At 37.9% G+C, this 18,624-nt stretch overlaps 1 protein-coding gene across 2 annotated transcripts in view; it reads right to left on the bottom strand.

Annotated features, from left to right (window-relative positions):
• LOC116295488 (low-density lipoprotein receptor-related protein 2) overlaps window positions 1–17,763 on the bottom strand; it is a 60,486-nt gene extending 42,723 nt beyond the window's left edge. For both annotated transcript variants that reach the window (XM_031703312.2, XM_031703314.2), the window contains exons 1-18: window positions 17,499–17,763; window positions 16,600–16,716; window positions 14,440–14,559; window positions 13,821–13,940; window positions 13,153–13,272; window positions 12,283–12,402; window positions 11,573–11,689; window positions 11,045–11,167; window positions 10,699–10,815; window positions 10,167–10,289; window positions 8,843–9,054; window positions 7,895–8,088; window positions 6,156–7,070; window positions 5,129–5,514; window positions 3,949–4,074; window positions 3,187–3,330; window positions 2,406–2,654; window positions 2,073–2,306 (exon numbers count right to left, since the gene is read on the bottom strand). In XM_031703312.2, the coding sequence (XP_031559172.2) occupies window positions 2,073–2,306; window positions 2,406–2,654; window positions 3,187–3,330; window positions 3,949–4,074; window positions 5,129–5,514; window positions 6,156–7,070; window positions 7,895–8,088; window positions 8,843–9,054; window positions 10,167–10,289; window positions 10,699–10,815; window positions 11,045–11,167; window positions 11,573–11,689; window positions 12,283–12,402; window positions 13,153–13,272; window positions 13,821–13,940; window positions 14,440–14,559; window positions 16,600–16,716; window positions 17,499–17,643 (3,682 nt within the window). In that variant the 5' untranslated portion in view covers window positions 17,644–17,763. The remainder of the gene's footprint in view (window positions 1–2,072; window positions 2,307–2,405; window positions 2,655–3,186; window positions 3,331–3,948; window positions 4,075–5,128; window positions 5,515–6,155; window positions 7,071–7,894; window positions 8,089–8,842; window positions 9,055–10,166; window positions 10,290–10,698; window positions 10,816–11,044; window positions 11,168–11,572; window positions 11,690–12,282; window positions 12,403–13,152; window positions 13,273–13,820; window positions 13,941–14,439; window positions 14,560–16,599; window positions 16,717–17,498) is intronic.
• Window positions 17,764–18,624: the final 861 nt, after the last annotated feature.

The following is an 18,624-nucleotide window of genomic DNA, read 5'->3' as shown; positions in this document are numbered from 1 at the left end:
GATAGCCATAAGCAACAGAGAACCTTAGACCCCGTCCACACGTATCCAGAAATTTTTGTATCCGCAAATCATTTTTCGCGGATACGAAAATGTTTGCATCCACACGCAGGGTATTCGAATCGTTTTCACCGTCCACACGTGTCCGTTTTCGTAAAATTTGCGGATACGGACACAAAAATTTGCGGACACGTGTGGATGCAACCCGTATCCGTAAAAAAAATTGCGGATACAAAAGTTTCCGTATACGTGTGGACGGGGCCTTAAACTTGAGAATCTACCCATAATCCTTGTGGGTCTCAGCTTAGTAGCTATTCAGGTGACTAACTTTATTCAAGAGAATATGAAGTAAGAGAGCATATCCCTGTGACCCATGAAAGTTTCTTGAAAATCTATTTTTAGCTCCGCGCGCTAGTCCTGAGCTATTTTAGCATGCGAATCTTGATTGGTCAGAGTTGTAGTGATGTCATGGGTACACAAGAGATCGGCAGTGACAAAGCAAGCTTCACGTAGTTGACAAACCAAACTTTATTCAATTTGACGAGAAAATGTGTTTAGAGGAATTCCTTGAGAAATTCTGAAAGGTATTTGAAGGAATCCATTATAACAGCATATGTAAAAAATACTCATCTTAGACAACATCATTCAAGCTTGTTTTGAAATCAAAACAATGGTCGCTCGATTGAGAATCGATCATTTTGGAGTTGATTGCAGTTATAGATGAGACTGTAAGTTATTCCACAATTTTCCACCTAAACTGAAATGCAGTTAATATTGCTGCATCCCAAGAACACGTACTTCTGACCTGAACTTCAGTGTTTTCAAAATGACAAGTTATCTAATGGACATCTAAAATGAAGGTAGATTGGACTCGTTTACGAAAGAGCCGGATTTTCGATGAACAAACTTGTTGAATTCACTGAGTCAAGAGTTTAAAAAACTTTAAACTTGAGAGAAAATTTAGCATTTACTGTTGGAATCAGTTGTTTACCAGTAAAAAGAAGAGGTTTTAAGATAGCTGAAAACAGTCAAGCTGCTCGGAATAGAAGAATTAAACATAAAGGCACAAATACGCCGAACTGAGAGCATCTGGCAGAAAAAATCGCAGGTAAAATGCCCTTCAATCAGGTAAAAATAATCTCTTTTTTATTAGTTTGAATCCTCAAATACTAAGTTTGATTCACTTTTTGTACTTCGCCGATATTGTGATTGTATTTCTATTGTCTGTTTGGGACTTTAGAAGTTGAAAAGTTATGAAAAAAAATACCTGAACATTGAGGCGGAGCGAAAATTCATGGTGCAAAATTTGAAAGAAAGTTCTAGTTTTATAATAGTCAAACTTTTTCATTAATTCGCCTTTTCTCAATGGGCAATGTCTTTTGCATAAACTGACACACCGTATTTTGGCAAGCTAAACATATTTAATAATTGTGAAAAATCACTTCAGTGCCTCTTGTAGTTTTTTACTCTGTAAAAACAGAAAATTTTCTTCGGCACATTTCGGTGCAAATAGTTTTTCTGATTCGTGTGTGAAACAAAATACTGGTCTTGTTCATCGTCTTCTTAATTACTTTAACTTAAACTTTATTTAGTATAGAAAACACTACGGTAAATGCTTTTTTAGCTGTATTCACTGTAGGTTTTTCGCTATTTTCATCTTATTTTTTATTGCGGTTTCTTTCCCCATGGCGTCTTCGCTGTTTTTAGCGCTTGTTTGTATGTGACTGAAAACCATCCTGATTTGATCTTTTTCGATATTCTTTTATATCAATTGTTAAGTTAATGTTTAATTCGTCCATGAAGAACACATGATAATTTAATCATTTCAACTTTTTACTAATTTTGAAGGCATTCTTCTCGTCGGGAACTAAACAATTTTCGCTCGCATGGAAGTCACTACAACTCTGAGCAGCAATAAGGGATCGCATGTTAAAAATAGCTCAGGCTTGCGCGCGCAGCTAAAAATAGATTTTCAAGAAACTTTCATGGTTACAGACCCATGTATGAGAGATGTGCTCTCTTACTTAATATTCTCTTGCTTTATTGAAATAAGTACATAGCATAAAGGTACTTACGACAGTTGGTTTCGTCAGAGTGATCAAGGCAGTCACTATCCCCATCACACACCCACGCAGCATTAATACACTTGCCATCATTACACCGGAAGTGATTCAAGCTACAGTTCTTTGAAGGGCAATCAACTTCATCGCTTCGATCCCCGCAGTCATTATCACCATCACAACGCCATCGCCTTGGAATACATCGACCACTTGAACACGTGAACTGCTCCGATGTACAGCTATGGTTACCTGTGAAGGGTATTTACAATCAGCAATGTTTGGGATTCCTGTGTTTTTCTTAGACAAAGGTAGCCCATCACCTTGGAATTCAACAAAGTCTTTTCTTACCACAATATTTTTCGTCTGAGCTATCACTACAGTCATCAATCCCATCGCATACCCAACTTTTAGGTTTACACTGACCGTCACCACACTTGAACTGATTGTCACTGCAATTGGAGGTTTTCTGACAATTCATCTCGTCAGAGATATCTGGCAACAGACAGTCGTAGTCTCCATCACATCTCCATGGTAACGGGATGCACTTTTTACTGTCACGGCATTGGAAGAGACCAGGTTTACACGATGAACCAATAGCTGGAGAACAAGAAGAATATAGAGCATAACTATGGCCAAGTTTGAACGTTTTGCGATGCAAAGGAAATATATTAGTTCTTCATTTTGAAAAGCCGAAATGTTACAAAGAATGTATAGATGGTACGCCGGCATACGTTCTTGGGAAAATTCGTACACGTGTCATCGAGAAAACGTTTTACTTTCTGAGTATAAATCTGTATAAATACCATCGACTGTGTCTCATTTTCTCACTGGACTCTGAAGAGACTCTCCGCTCAGGTTGTCGAAACGTCAGTCACCACCAACAACAGTCTTTATCAAGACTACACTCACACGGAGTATTTAAAAAAAGATTTTTCTATATCTCAGTTGTCTATATATCTTTTTCACAGTTGGACAGCCAGAGTTTGTTAGATCTTTCGAGTTAACCATGCCCTGACTTTGGTCAGCCCATGCAGAGGTGGTTTCAGGGTATTGATAAAATTTCAGTTAAACATTTTCCCCCAACGAATCTCTTACATGTTTCGTCTATGTATAAGGCTATTCTACTCACAGCAATTAGCGTAATCATCCTCGTCCGAGTTATCCAAACAGTCGTTCTCTCCATCACATTTCCATCGTTTGGGGATACAGAGTTCGTTCCTACAACGAAACTTTCCAGGTGGGCAGCTTCTTGTTGTGTCAACGGTAAAATTAACTGGAAAAAAATACATGCAAGGTGAGATGGCCAGCAAAAAAAAAAAAAAAAAAATTCAAGTAACTTGAGTTTGGGAAAACTTTAGTTGGAAGAGATATGACATAGTTCTTTTCTAAGATAGCGAACCTTGTGCATTGTGGTTTAGCTTGAGTATAAAAACATCTTTTGTTCATCATTCCTTGCGCGGAATTGTTTGTATCGAAGCTAGGCAGAATGCAGTCTGTTTATTGAACTCACAAAAGGACGTACTATTTGGGAAAGTTAGTTCAACACAAAGACAAACATGGCGTGCTGTTGCAAGCAATGCAGCTGACAATATTCCAGGATTAAAACAAGGACAACGAGATCTACTTCTGCAACGGAGAGCGCAAAACATTATTTCATTGGTCTACGAAACGACTGCAACGTTTCCGACAATGACGTGACCGTCACATCTAAGCGAACCAATGACGTGACCGTCACATCTAAGCGAACCGAGGCATTTTCATTTTACTGAGGTCCAGAATCTTGTCAGCAGTAAGATTTCTAAGATTTGCTCGCCTGCTACCTTGCACGCTCACAGCATCTGTATCTTTGCTTTTTTCTTTCATTCATTCATTCAGTCTTTATGTCACTTACATATACAAGTCTTGTTGTCTTGTTCAGAGAGTCGTTTCCCATAAGGACAGTCGCACGAGAAACCCTCGGGATTTAACAGACAAAGATGGCTGCACCCACTTGTCTCATTGGAACACGGACTTGAACCTAAATCCAAAAATAAATAGGTTGGTTTCTTGATAACTTAGTAAGTAAGTAAGTAAGTGAGTGAGTGAGTAAGTGAGTGAGTGAGTGAGTGTGAGAGTGAGTGAGTGAGAGAGTGAGTGAGTGAGAGAGTGAGTAAGTAAGTTATTTATTTATTCACGTAGACACACAGGAGCTTACAATAAAGTCTCGTTAGAACGTGCACGTGCTAAACTAAAATCTAAATAATACAATACAAATAAAATTCTAGATCTAAAAATATTATGTAAGTGTAGAAATCTATGTAATGCGAGAGCCATATACGCCTATTTCAAAAAAACGGCGATTGGTCATTCAAAGATCCAAGAATTGACTATAATATACTATTATTCTTGTGAACAAAACAGAGGTTACTGTTGAGATATGCAGCAATAACATCGTAGACCTCGATGATTCAAGTTTAATTGCATTTCCATAATTCCTTTCCGCCGTAGAATGATCTATCGCCCATGGCCTTTGGCGTTTTTTTCCTGAAATAGGTGTATGTGCACGGTAAATCGGATAGGGCGGTTTGGCCCCTAAAATGAGGCCAAAATCTTGACCCTATAGTGGCCTCCTTAAAGTAGGGCTATTTTGGCACTACCGGTAGGGGCCATTCTTTAGCTCTGATTTTGGGACTGTTTTAGCCCCTTATATGGATTTCCCCCCTGATTTGGCCTAGTTGAGGAGGCGAAAACAGTACTGATAGACCCATACCAAAATGGCTTCTGTGGGGCCAAAATGGCATTGTTCTATTTTGGCCCTAGCCTGGGCTAAAATAGCACTACTTTGAAAAAACTAAAATGGCTCTCTGGGGCCAAATTGGTCCTCTCGATGTCGTGTCGAAGCAATACGTGGTTTGCAAAGAGGCGTGAACCATGGACATAACAAACGAGGTAAGGAGGGAGGTATAGATGAATGGATCAGTCAATTATTTTGACAAAGTTTTGCAAGGGCTAATAGTTTAACTAATGGAAAGAATTCCTTTCCTAGTTGAATGGAAAAGTGCTCCCTGTTTTATAACTGAGAAAAAACCAACCTTGTTGTCTTGACGCACTGTACACCTTGATCTCCATCAACCCGGGTAAGTTGGACCTCAATACCGTAACATTAGTCAGTGTCTTCAAAGCAGTTCTCTTGATATCTTTAGTAATCCAATCCGTCCAATAGATATGCCCTTCGAATATGTCCAGCCCGAACGGGTGGTGAAGATTTCTCAGAAGCACCTTGCGATTTTCCCCGTTCAGATCGATGACCTCGATAGTGTCTGATTTAGCGTCTGTCCAGTATAACTGGTTTCTGTCTATGGCAAGACCGTTGGGCCATGTTAAACCATTACCAGTGACCAGGTCATGACGTCCTGTGCCGTCCATGTTTGCTATCTCTATTTTAGCCGGAGATCCCCAGTCACTCCACACCATTAATCTAAAAAAGACAAAAAAAATCATTATCAAAAACCATATTACGCCACGGTGGGGTGGTCCAAAGAACATGGAGAAAACCCTTGAAGCAAAGCGACCAATTGTACTAAGGGTGGATAGCGCTATCCAGTGGATAAATCCTTATCCAGTGGATAAGTCGATGCTGTTATCTACTAAGTTTATCCACTGGACAAGATTTATCCGTCAGATAGCGTTATACACCCTTCTTACAACTGGGCCCAGGATAAAATCAACAAGCAACTCTACTCACACATAGATCAGCAAGTCCGAGGATCGAACTCATGACAACAGCGATGACAGGCAGCGCATTAGTAACACTCACCACCCGTACTTCCCAATCTCAATGGCAAATTGTTCTCCAGAAGAGAAATGGGTAACTTTTCAAGTGATATAAAAGGACACAGAGCTATTCCATTTAAGGGGAATCTTTTACGCATTTCAGTTCTTTAGAGACGCGTCCACAGGAATCCCAACCAAAACACTCGGCTTTACTGAGTCTGGAGGGATAAGTGGGACCGCGCGCAGTCTAGAGACTAGCTTCTTTGTTTAAGTCCTAGCGAACAATGGAATAATATTCAATAGAATGACAGGCGGTTCGAAATGAAAATAAGTTACATATCTTACCCTTGAAGAGGATGCAGTACGATCGCTCGTGGGTTGTTCACATTCTCTGAGAATAAAGTCTTCTTGAAAGATCCATTGAGTTTGGCTACCGACACTTCGTGAAGGTCCACGTCAGTCCAGTAGAGATTCCTCCCCAGCCAGTCCACGGCAATACCATCAGCATTACGGACAGCAGTTATCAACACCCTTAAATCTCGTCCAGATAATGATATTCTACTAATATTATCTCTAATAACATCTGTGAAATACACGTGGCCCTGTTTTGCGTCATAATCTAGACCAACTGCATTACCAAGGCTGAGTATTGGAGGTATTGCATCACTGTTGTCCCTACTGTCTAACGAGATCCCAGCTATTTCTGTTCTCCGCGCATATAGAAGAAACGTGTTGATGTTTATGCATGATTTACCGTTCGAGGATAATCTATATCCTGTGGCGCATTTACAAGTGCAGCGTTGGTTAGTCGTAATCAGGCATAAGTGTTGGCAACCACAGTTACTAACAGCACAGGGGTTATACGCCGTGGGCTGGCGCGCACTGTGGTATACTTGTATATCCATGGGTTGTATCAAACCCTTTAATAACACCGCTGTCTCATTACCAGTGAATTTATCAACCTTAACGATTGCGTGTCGAATCCAGTCGGAAAAGAAAAGAAAGTTCCTAAAGACGGTGACAGCAAATGGATGAGCAACGTCTGGACGTCCTATTATTTTGCGCCGCTTTTCGCCGTAGTACGACATGGCGCCTACGTAATCATGGTGCGCATCGGCCCAGTAAACAGTGCGCATTGTATAATCAAGGGTCAAGGCGTTGACCCAGTAAACATTGTCTTTGATGAGTACTGTACGATTAGTTCCATCCATGTTGGCGCGTTCAATCCTGTGTGCCTTCCAATCCGTCCAGAAAAGGAAGCTTCGAAAAGACAAACAAAAAGTTTATTAAAAGGCGAAAAACTATCCCAAACTTGTGTCAGATGACACTAGAGATACTGAAACGCTTAGAAGACGAGCCAATGAGAAAATAAATAATCGTTTTCTCCGAGTATACAAAACGTTTCGTGAATATACTTTTGTGGGACCAAACTACTGGATTAAAAAAAGACAATGTGAAATAATTAGCCTTAAGTTTCATGAACTGACTCTAAGTTTTGGGATTTTGAAAAGTCGATTTGTCAGGCATGTTTTAAAGTCAAATTTGCATATTTTTACAATAGCATGAAGACGTTGTGACTACTGCTTTGCACATGGACTTGGAGCATGCGCAGACGTTTTTCACTCGTGTCGAGTCAATCTCGTACCCAGAGTCTGCGTTTCTTCTGACCTGCGGTGAAGAACGAGGGCTCTAATATATATATTATTCGATTTTTAATTTTTATTATGGTTTTTACTTTAATTATTTTGATCGGTTATATCTCACTTTCCGAATGTTGCGCATGCGCCAAAATATGGATTATGCCAGAGCCCTCGTTTAGGCTCTGAGTACGAGATTGGTGTCGAGTCAGATGGCACAGCAAAGAAAATTCCAGTATTTCAAAACGAAAGTCAGTTTACGGTTCATAAAACCGTCCGACTACGAGGAGCAAATTAAATTAAACATATAAAGAGCTGACTTCCTTGCGGGACGCCGAACTTTTCATATATCGATTTTCTACTCATCAAATCCCTTCTCTACTCGAAACTGTTCGACTTCGACACCGGGTTGAGAAGATTTTCCTAAGAATCAAAATATTGACTTACCCATCTCGAGGGTCTAATGCTATCCCCCTGGGCTTAGCAAGGTTGGTAGTGATGAGTGACGTCCGGTCACTACCATTTAATTTACTAACGTATATCCTATTGGCTGAGCTATCAACGAAGTACAGATTTCGACCAATCCAGTCTACCGCTAGTCCATCCGGCACAGCTAGACCAGTTGTGATGATTGGTTCCGGCTGAATGAATGAAAGGGAAAATGGAATAAAATGTCATGGAATGAAAGAGAGATGGAGTTGAAATAGTGGTCATTGACCGTACTTGATTTGTCAGTTTACGCGCGCGACAAACCCTTGGCCCACGCTTCATGATCGAATAGCGCAGCGCGCAGATTCTATTGCTTTATAAAGACTCAGACAAACATTTCATTTTGTTTAACCGTGTCGAATATTATAAAAACCGTTCTTAATACTTTTACTTTAATTTAGAATAATAACCCAATTAAATCAAAGATCTACTGCGATGGGCTATGAAAATTATCTGCTGAAAGCAAAGTATGAGTTTCACCTTTGTCCATCAATTTTGCGCAACCGCCTCTTTTTTCCAGGTATTTAATATACAAGTGCAAGTTTTTGCAAGTATTAAGTATAAGGCCCCGTCCAAACGTATCCGGAAATTTTTGTATCCGCAAATTATTTTTTGCGGATACGGGTTGCGTCCACACGAAAACGGTCTCCAGAGTGGAAATTTTCGAATACGCTCCGAATACGGATAAGTGTGGACGGTCGTATCCGCAAATTTTCGAATACGCTGACGTAAACAAGATTTTGCGGATACAAAAATTTCTGGATAGGTGTGGACGGGGCATAAAAGAAAATGAAAAAAGAAAAAAGAAAGCAATGGAAGGAAAGAGGAAGGTCATCTACCCAAGCTAAAGCCACCATAACAAATAACACAGGGCGCTAATGTCTATTTAGCAGTATCTGGCCATACCCTTGAACTGGAAGCATTTGATGTCACGTAATCAGCTCTGTAGATTGCGTTATCCGTCACGTCAGACCAGTATAGCTTCCCTTCACGGACGTCAAAGTCCATAGCAATAGCTCTAGTCAAGTTACCTTGGACTTCCCCGTATAACTTGCCATCCACCGCTATTCGTCTGATGTTCTTACGGTTAGCAAAAATAAGCATCGGGATTTCTGGACCTAAGAATAGAGGGCAAGATGCGTAAACACAATCGGCATAAGACAATCAGGACAAGTAGTCCTAGATAATGACATATGGTTACTACAGTAGTTATATTGGGACTGAGGGTGCGTTGAATACGACAAGTAAATTAGTATAGGAAATCGCACGATCTCAAGTACAATTTGGAAATTAATAGACACGAGTAATGTTTTGAAAGTTATTGTAATTGCACGAGCCTTTAGGCGAAACATTACGAGTGTCTATTAATTCCAAATTGTACGAGAAAATCGTGCGATTTTTTGTTTATAGTTCACTCAACAACATTTCAGTAAAAAATGCGAAGCGACGCCGTTCATCTTTGTCTATTTGGCGGCCGATTTTCAGTCCATCGCGCAACTGAAATGCATAAAAAAGATGAGTTTTTATTAGTTTTTACGGCTTTTTTTTTTTTTTTTTTTTTGCCGCTGTTGACATTGTTTTGGCAGTGTTTCCATAGCGACTTAATTCGGTACTCCTACGGAGTACAATTAACGCTATAATTGTATTCCTCTCCACCAATCAGAGTCGAGTAATTTTGTTGAGTGTACTATAAAGAAGGAAATACTCCAGTTTCGAGTTCTCTGTTGCTCAGGGTTAGCTTAGACTTTGTGCTGTGCAGAATATTCACGTGTCCTAGTGAAGGTCGGTGGAATTTCAGAGGTGTCGCATTGTCGTAGTTGTGTATTCTTTTACTTTACCGTTGGTATTTGTGAATATTTTGACGCCGAAATGAGGCTAACCCTGAGTAAATGAGTCTGAAAGTGGTGTACAGATGTACACACATGTGCAACTATACTGACGTTTCGGACGTTACGGTCCTTCGTCGGAGTAAAAGCACAAGCGCATTCCTCAGTTCAATACACCCCGGGCTTTATCTTGGAAGTAATGTTTTTTTTTTCATTTCAGACCTCGTCTTCTTCACTTGGAAAATAGATCAGTTCTTTGTTTGAGTCTTATCCATACTCATGTGTCTTCCCATGCTAAACCCTTATGGAAAAAACAATACTCAAGGGAACAACACGTGGTCTGAAATGGTAAGACATTACCCCACCCAAGCTGAAGAGGTCTAGTGTGCAGAAGTCTTCCTTACCTTTAGGTCGACATGTTCGTGGAGGGATATGGATGTAGTCTTCATGACATTTACACTTATAGGAACCTTCAGTATTGATGCAGATGTGATCACAAAGACCAAGATCTTGACACTCGTCAAAGTCTAAACATCAATGGTAACAGTTTATAGCCATTCCCAGTATGGGAAAAACTGGGTAAGGTTGGCATTGCAGTGCATTGTGGGGCTGTTTTAGGGGTCACTTATTTCCAAGATCGATGGTGGCTATATATATTCCATCCCCTAAAACAGCCCCAAAATGCATTGCAATGCCAACAGGACACAGTCTTTTTCTCAACCTTGGAATGGGTAATAAGAAGGAGGATCCTCAGATGATATCGAGACATGTCATGAAAATCATCCAAATATTGATCATGTCTGTCAAACACAGGCAGCCCAAGCAATTTATTTGTGGTGCAAATGAAAGCATTTAACACACACCACAAATAAATTGCTTGGGCTGCCTGTTTGTCAAATGATACAAACCTGACAACATACTGATCATCTCACTAACCTTGACATGTGACACTGTCATTACCAAGAACATAGCCTGGTTTACAGTAACAGTGGGCTCCTTTGGGGGTTTGTTGGCACAGCTGACTACAGTTCTTGCTATCACAGTCACTGTTCACTACAAACAATGAATAAAACAAAAACTTTTACACCCGTTAAACCCAAAACAGCCTCTGGGCTGACCAAAGTCAGGGCATGGCTAGCTCACAAATTGAATTGGACTTTATGTTAGGTTTTGGAGTGGTAGGAAAACTGGAGAACCTGATAAAACACACTCAGCCACTACCGGTATTAGTGTCATCACAAAGCACTCACTACTGGCTTCACAGCTAACTCAGGACACTTACTACATTGAGAACCCTCATCTGAATTATCCCCACAATCATTATTGTCGTCACAGACATTGGTAATTTGGATACAGTGGTTGGTTCCAATACACTGCCATTCATTTGGGCCACAGTTGACAGGGCCTAGAAAAAGAGTTATATATTAACAACAAATAAAACCGGTATAGAAATCTGCATTAATTTGTTGTTTTTGATTTGAGTATAAAGAATAACTGGTAGTAACCATTCAGTGCTGGACTGTATAAATAGGCGCCAGTTCTATGGAGTCAGTAAAGACATCTTTCATCCCTGCTTTTTACATGTAAATATGGCCAGCATTTTTTTCTCCTCAATAGTTGAGGGTACTCAATTTTTGCAACACTAATATATTTTTGCAACACTTATTTGTCACTGCTTTTTAATTTGGCATTTTTTCAAACTCCTTGAAATAACAAAATTAAATGTAAAAAATATTTCATGTCAAGATATGTGCCAAGTGAATAATAAGCCTATAATAAGCCTGAATACTTAATAAGTTTATTATCTTACATCCTTTCTCATCACTTCCATCACCACAGTCATCAGTACCATCACACTTCCACTTGTTATGGATGCACTTCCCATTGTGACACTGAAACTCTATCGACGGGTCACATGGCTTCTGACCTGCAAATTCAACATATTTCTCTCTATGATTATCTTATAATTTCTGAAGTGGGGCATTAATGAGAAAGCATGAAGCACGCCAGACATGTAATAGCCTGGGAAATGGACCTCTAGTGTAGGAGGACCAGGGGGAGAAAGAGATGGGAAGGGGAGTAGATTGGGGAGAGGGGAAAGGAAAGGCGATATCTCTCCTCAGTCCCCCTTCTTAAAACACCTGCAATGGATAGCCACCACACAGCCTAGAGAAATACTGGGAAGGGAGAGTGGAATTATAATTTTGATTCACAATTGGATGTATTTCTATAGTTCATTGGATAAATTGGAACTGACAAAACTGTTGTTTATTTCCATTGAATCACCAACACAACAAAAGCAGTTCAGTGAGATCAACTACAAGTTCTGAATGGAAAGGCACCTCTGTCAGCCACTATGCAGTCCATGTATGACCTCAGACCACAGCTCTTAAGCTAATTTGAAGTTGCTACAGCAGATATAGAGGCGAGGGGCAAGCAGTTTACCAACAAAACCATCCTGACTCTCATGGCTACATATTACTGTGCTATAGAAGTAATAATGATAGGTAAGGCACATACCACAGCTAGGAGGTTCATCAGACCTGTCTCCACAATCATTTTGCCCATCACACACCCATCCTTTATTGATGCACAAACCATTAGGACACTTGAACTCATTTGAATCACATGTACGAGGTTCTAAAATAAATCAAGATTTAAAATCAAGAAAGGTAATAGTAAATAAAGTGACGACCCTCCGATTAATCCCAGGGTGTCTCCCATTATTATATTTGGGTGGGGATGGTGTTGAAGATTTTGAGAATAACCCCCAAAAAGGTACCAAAGTCCTGTCCAGGTGGGTGTGGCAACTAGTGAGTTCCCTCCTGAAAGTACCATCTATTTAACAAAACTCAGAAGATAAACAGTAATAAATATCCTGAATTACAATTGCTATTCTGGCTGTCATTATCTAATAACAGGCATCATATTTCCTGACAAACTCTCTTAGAGGTACCATGTTACTCTCTGGTGTTACTTTTAGTGGGACCCTAAGAGATACCATGTTGCAGATCCAGTACCCTAAACGAGCATGCCTGTCCTTCTTCAATCAGAGTACCCTCCTCCTCCAGCTGAGCTACAGAGTCAAATCTAGCTAGTAAGCATGCAGAGTGCAAATCAATGCTAGCCATTGGACAAAATAATTAATTTCCAGTAAAAACAACTATGTGACTGGTAAAAGCATTTGCCTAATAGCCGGATATTAGACCAAAAACAATTTCTGCCACCACAAGTCAATGCAAAAAAATAATAACTGAGTGAGATTTTTTTTGTTTATCCATAATTGGATTTTGGCAGGTCAAATATGGCTCTGGCCTGAAAATGACATAATGCTTGAATATAAAAAATATATTTACTTGTTTACTCTGTTCATTATTCATTATTACTTACTGCAATTTTTTTCGTCAGAGAAATCACCACAATCATTTTCACCATCACAAACCCATCGTGAACTGATACACTTCTTTCCATTAGCACAACTAAAATCATGGCTAGCACAAGTAAAGTTATCTGAAACAGTTTTGAAATGAATCAAGTGAACATAATTATTATAAACTTAGTTTGGTCTAGCAGCATATTGATTAATACTAATCAATCGGAACAACAACAATAAAAAACAATATGTATATACACATTGTATGAAATTATAATATAATAATATCTGGTCCACACTATTGAAACAAGTTAGAGAATTTTCCCACTATGGGTGGCTCCCATACGAAAGAGGGTTTTCAATACATTTTTGAAAATTACCCTTTACGTGTACTGTCACAAGTTTAGACCTGATCAGTGTGGCAACAAAAACTATTGAATAATTACCCCTTTCAAATGGAAATCCCCCGCCTTGCATCAAATGATTAATACAGCCCTGTAAAGTGGTCAAATAATACCGTCATAATCCCCGAGGATGGGAGCCCAAGCTTGGAATGAATTACTTTTGGTGAAAAAACATTTATAGTTTACAATTATAAAATCAACCTACGAGACAACACTTGATAAGATTTACTGTAAACTTGTTCCTAGTTTTATAAAATGAAGATTAGCCATAAATTACGTACCACAGTTTAACTCATCACTGCCATCTTCACACTCCCTCTCTCCATCACACAGCCATATTGTTGGAATACAAATTGAACTGTTATGACACTTAAAATGGGTGCTTGCACAAGTAACTGGAGCTGCAAGAAATAATTAATAATAATGTAAGGGTTCATAATTTGCAAATATGGGTTCTCAGTGACAAACTATTATCAAGCAACTACTTGAACAGTGGTCCAGTTTTTTTAAAAGGTGTTTTTTTATTAACTTGTGTAATAAATATTAATTTTTTTATGAGGGGAAAAATGGTTCTGAAAGAAAAAAGGTGGTGTGGTTAAAACCAGGCAAACAATACTGATGGCTATGGCCCTGTATTGCAGACACTTGTTAATGTTATTGACACCATCCTGAGGGTATCTACTATAACAAGAGGTCACTGTAGTGTGGCAATTATTGCTAACCGGTATTGCAATTTGGCAAGGTTACAATTATACAGAAATATGAAGACAATTATCTCATCAAGACTGCTTTAACAAAGCATCAGCTTGGTCACAGGAGCAGGGCACACCCATATATATGAAGCACAATTTTTACAATTATCTGCTGAAGTGAAAAGGAAACAAATTTCCTCTGACATACCACATCCTCTTTCATCAAACCCGTCTGGCTTGCAATCCTTTTCACCATCACATTTCCATGCTAAAGGTACACACTGGTTGTTACAAAGGAACTCTCTGGATGAACAAGTTGTCACATTACCTTAAAAGAGATCATAAAACCTTAGAATAACTTTATCTCTCTTTGGATCTGTTACTTGACTAATTTATTAGGTGTTAGCAGTTTTAATCCAGTCAAAAATAACACTTGTTTGGCAAAATAAATAAAGAAATAGGATTTAGCAGTGGTATTTCCACAGAGTGGCTCTTCATCCACTGAAATTCCAATTGGAATTTAGAAGTTGATTTTTGTGCTGGCATTACTCCTGAACAGAAGTCACATTCACTCAGGTCACTGGTCATTTGTTAATCAATCCACAGTGGTCTGTCAGCCATCATTTTAGCCCTGAGGGCAACACAAACGTATATACAGTTTATGATATTGATAGTCTTTGTTTGTGTAATGTATGCAAACTGAGAAACATGAAATCATAAACATGGCATATAGTACTTAATGATAAATCTCAGATATGATCTCAACTTAGTTATCTATGGATTCACATTATATCTTATCTTTTTCATTAACATACTGTATATAGCTTTATATATTAACATTAAATATCAATTTATATCTATAGAATAATTTATTGTCCCCTTGTTCAGTGTATTTCTAAATCAATTGTTTGAGTACTTAGGTGGCTGTTGACTTGAACGTTTATACAGCCTACTTCAACAGCCACACACACACGTAATATCTTTGTTACAGTATGAGTGGCCGTGTTATATCAGATATACAAACTCGAGGCATAGCCTCAAGTTTGTATATTGGATATAACACGGCCACGAATACTGTAGATTGCTTGTCAAACGTCTAGGTAATAGTTCCTTTGTGTTTCACTAAAATTTTCAAAATTAAAGTGAATCTGGCCAAGAAAATCAAACTTAAAGTTTATGCAAATAAATACAATTTTGTATCAGATTTACGACACTCTTCACGGCCGTGATTTCTCTTGTGTTTTCCTCATGAATTATTAATGAGTATGACAATTTAATTTTGTGAATTATAATTTGTAATTGTATTTATTGTGTGTGAATAAACTTGAGACTTGAGACTTGGCAGCTATTACTTCTGAGAAAACCACTAAATAAATGTGTAATATCTGCATTTAGTTTTGTTCAATAAATATGATAAGTGAGTGAGATGTTTCATATTTCTTATAATATTCAGCATTATGTGTTTAATCTATTTATGTTATATAATCAGCTTATTTCAATAATAGACTATTACATACAGTATCTATAGCTTGGAAGCTGTTAGAAAATAATACTTGGTCTATTAAGTACCACAATGCAATAAGATTAGGAGGATTATAGCAAATTCATTGCACAATTCTTGGCCATAATTTTTATTTTTAACAATGCAATAACCATGGAATAATAATTTTAACCTAAGAGGATTATTAGTTTTGGATTAAGATGCTATGCAACAGTTAATACCAGCCTTCAACTAAACTTCAATAGTGTCATGCACTCAACAGACTATATATCGGCAGCATATACCCCATGTGGAGTAAAGCATGTTTGAGCACTGGAACAAATACTAACATATATAACACAACTTATTAATTAACCTCCAAGTCTTAAGTGGGTGCTAATATTGGCCTCATCAACAAAGGTCAAGAATATAAATATATCCATGAACATGGAAGATGTCTTTTATTCCAAAACAAAACTTAATATTCAGTATTTTGATCACTGTATTATTTTTGTTAATCATAATCCTGGTTAATCTTTAATTTTGTTAACAATTTTTAAAATTTACAAAACAAGTTATGGGAATCATTTTCTTAGTACTGTTCTTAAAATATAAGACACTAAAAATAATAAATTTTTTGACAGAATTCTAGGTATATCTGTTAGATGAAAGGTAGATCTGGCTAAATCATATAGTTTTAAAAATACTAATTATATGAATACAGCGAAGGAAAATATGACTTTGTATGATAATAATTCAAACTTACATAACTGCCAAGTAAAGTGAACTGCTACTATGTGTAATGATCGACATATAGCCAGCCAATCAGTGTGTGCGTTATATCTAAAATATCTCATAAATACGAATATAAATTCAGTTTATTTTTACCACAAAGTTTTTCGTCACTTCCATCCTTGCAGTCCTTTTCGCCATCACATCTCCAAGAATGAAAAATGCATTGAGATCCATCTTTACATCGGAACTGGTTTGTCTTGCATATTTTGCCTAAATGAAATAATAAAACAAAATATTAATATTAATAAATTATTAAAAATTCATCAATCAAAAATTAAGAAACGTCACAAAAATTTAAAAAGTAAAAACAAAAGTGTACTGGAGCACTATGAAAATATAAAGAAATAACTATTAAGACATTGAAGACAGTTATTAAATGTGTTTTTTGTGTATAGCGTTTATAAATTTGTACAAAAAAGTTCGTCTTGTTACATGCATGTTTTATAAAGCCTGTTTCGTTCGCTCTCCGATGTACAACGATCGAATCCATCTTTAAACAAAAATATGTTTTTATTTGACACACCAAGGATTTTATAAAAGAAAGAGGATTAGTTAACAGCGAGAAATTTTATCATAGATGTGTGAAGGAAGTGCTTATAGCGCTATTCATTAAGATACGTGCAGACAGCTGAACCACGTGCAAGATAAAACTAATAAAACGCAAAAGATCAAATTTTACTTTATTTTTTGAGAGAAATAAGGTTATATAGTCCTAGAATCACCTCTAGAAGTTAACCTATGACGCATTCTGTTTAAAAGAGGAGTGATAACTGGCATTTTTATCTTGTAAACATGGCAAATAAGACGTAAATGTGTCGTGTGGTGAAGTTTGTAAACACTACTGGACGCAAGGTTTAGTTCAATGGAATATCGAATCTTTAGATGAAAAGACGTTCAATTCTGTACTAATTAGAAAAGATTGCACCATTGGAATTCAAATGATGTGAAAAGAATTGTTTAAAAAACCCGACTTGAAGTTTTTCAAGGCTTACCTCCAGTGAATTCAGCGTCAACTTGAGAGTAGTTCAAAGCAACAACCCAAAACGTTGTGCTAAGTATTAGAATAATTCCAATGACTGATTTTCCTGGTTTCTTGGGAGCTTTGTATTCGTTTATGCTAAAGCTAGGTGGTAGCATTACTTTGAAAACTAGACGATTTCATTAGCAGGTTTCTTATTTTTGTGCCAAATATTGAGCAAGCAGTTTCTTTGTGTTATACAATCGAATCAGTGCATTTACTTGTCAATGGACGTATATGCAAATCTATTGAATTTTAATTTGCCACTTTAGGGACTCGCGGGACCCCCCAAGAGAGCCCATCGCCTATCAGTCCGCCACCATAGAAACTACGCTTCCCATCAAATTCTCATTAAAATCATTGAATCTTTCTTTCCTCCTGTGAAAGATATCTGAAACCAATTTTGTCACTTTTTTTCAACTTTTCAAACTGTTACTAAATTTGAGCGTTTTTATATTTCCGGAACGTTGCAGTTGAAGTGGATAATATAGCTCTTATTAACCGAGTGCGAGGTCCGTATCGTAAGTTATGGACCGAGTTTTTTCCACTGCCTTATGGCCCAAGCGCGTAGCGCGCGGGCCATAAAAAAGTGGAAAAAACGAGGATCCATAACTTACGGTACGGACCGAGCAAACGAGGTTAATAAGATATTTATTATATGGCAAGGCATTGAGATCAAAAAGAGGTGAAGCAACAAAAAGTAAAGTTGACAGCGCATGTCAAACGAGAACTGCATTGGAAGAGCTTCCTGTACGTGCCAAAAGTCATGTAGTGTTTGAGTCGCTCAAAAGGCGAAGTTTTAGTTTACTTTGAAAGAATTTAGCTAAAGTTTAAAGTTTTCTGAAATACTTGTTAACAAAAGTGAGGCTTTATTTTGCAAAACATATAAATGCAAAGCAAAAAAGGCATCAAAAGAAGACCTCAAGAACTCAACATGAGATTGAGAAGAAAACTGTCGTACTTCAAACTTCAAGATATTCACAACCAAGATGTAAAATACTACAGCCTTCCGCTTGTTTTCCTGCCTTTTATTGAGAAAAAAACTCAAAAACTGTCTCCAGAAATGAATGAGAAGCTTTGGAAAATTACGGCTGGCTGAA

This window comes from Actinia tenebrosa, unplaced genomic scaffold (assembly GCF_029948245.1).
Source record: "Actinia tenebrosa isolate PJP-AT-01 unplaced genomic scaffold, QUT_ActTen_1.0 PGA_scaffold11__36_contigs__length_13525064, whole genome shotgun sequence".
NCBI classification, from domain to species: Eukaryota; Metazoa; Cnidaria; class Anthozoa; order Actiniaria; family Actiniidae; genus Actinia; species Actinia tenebrosa.
Note: the sequence above shows the minus strand (reverse complement) of the source record. Positions and strands in the feature narration are given on the sequence as shown.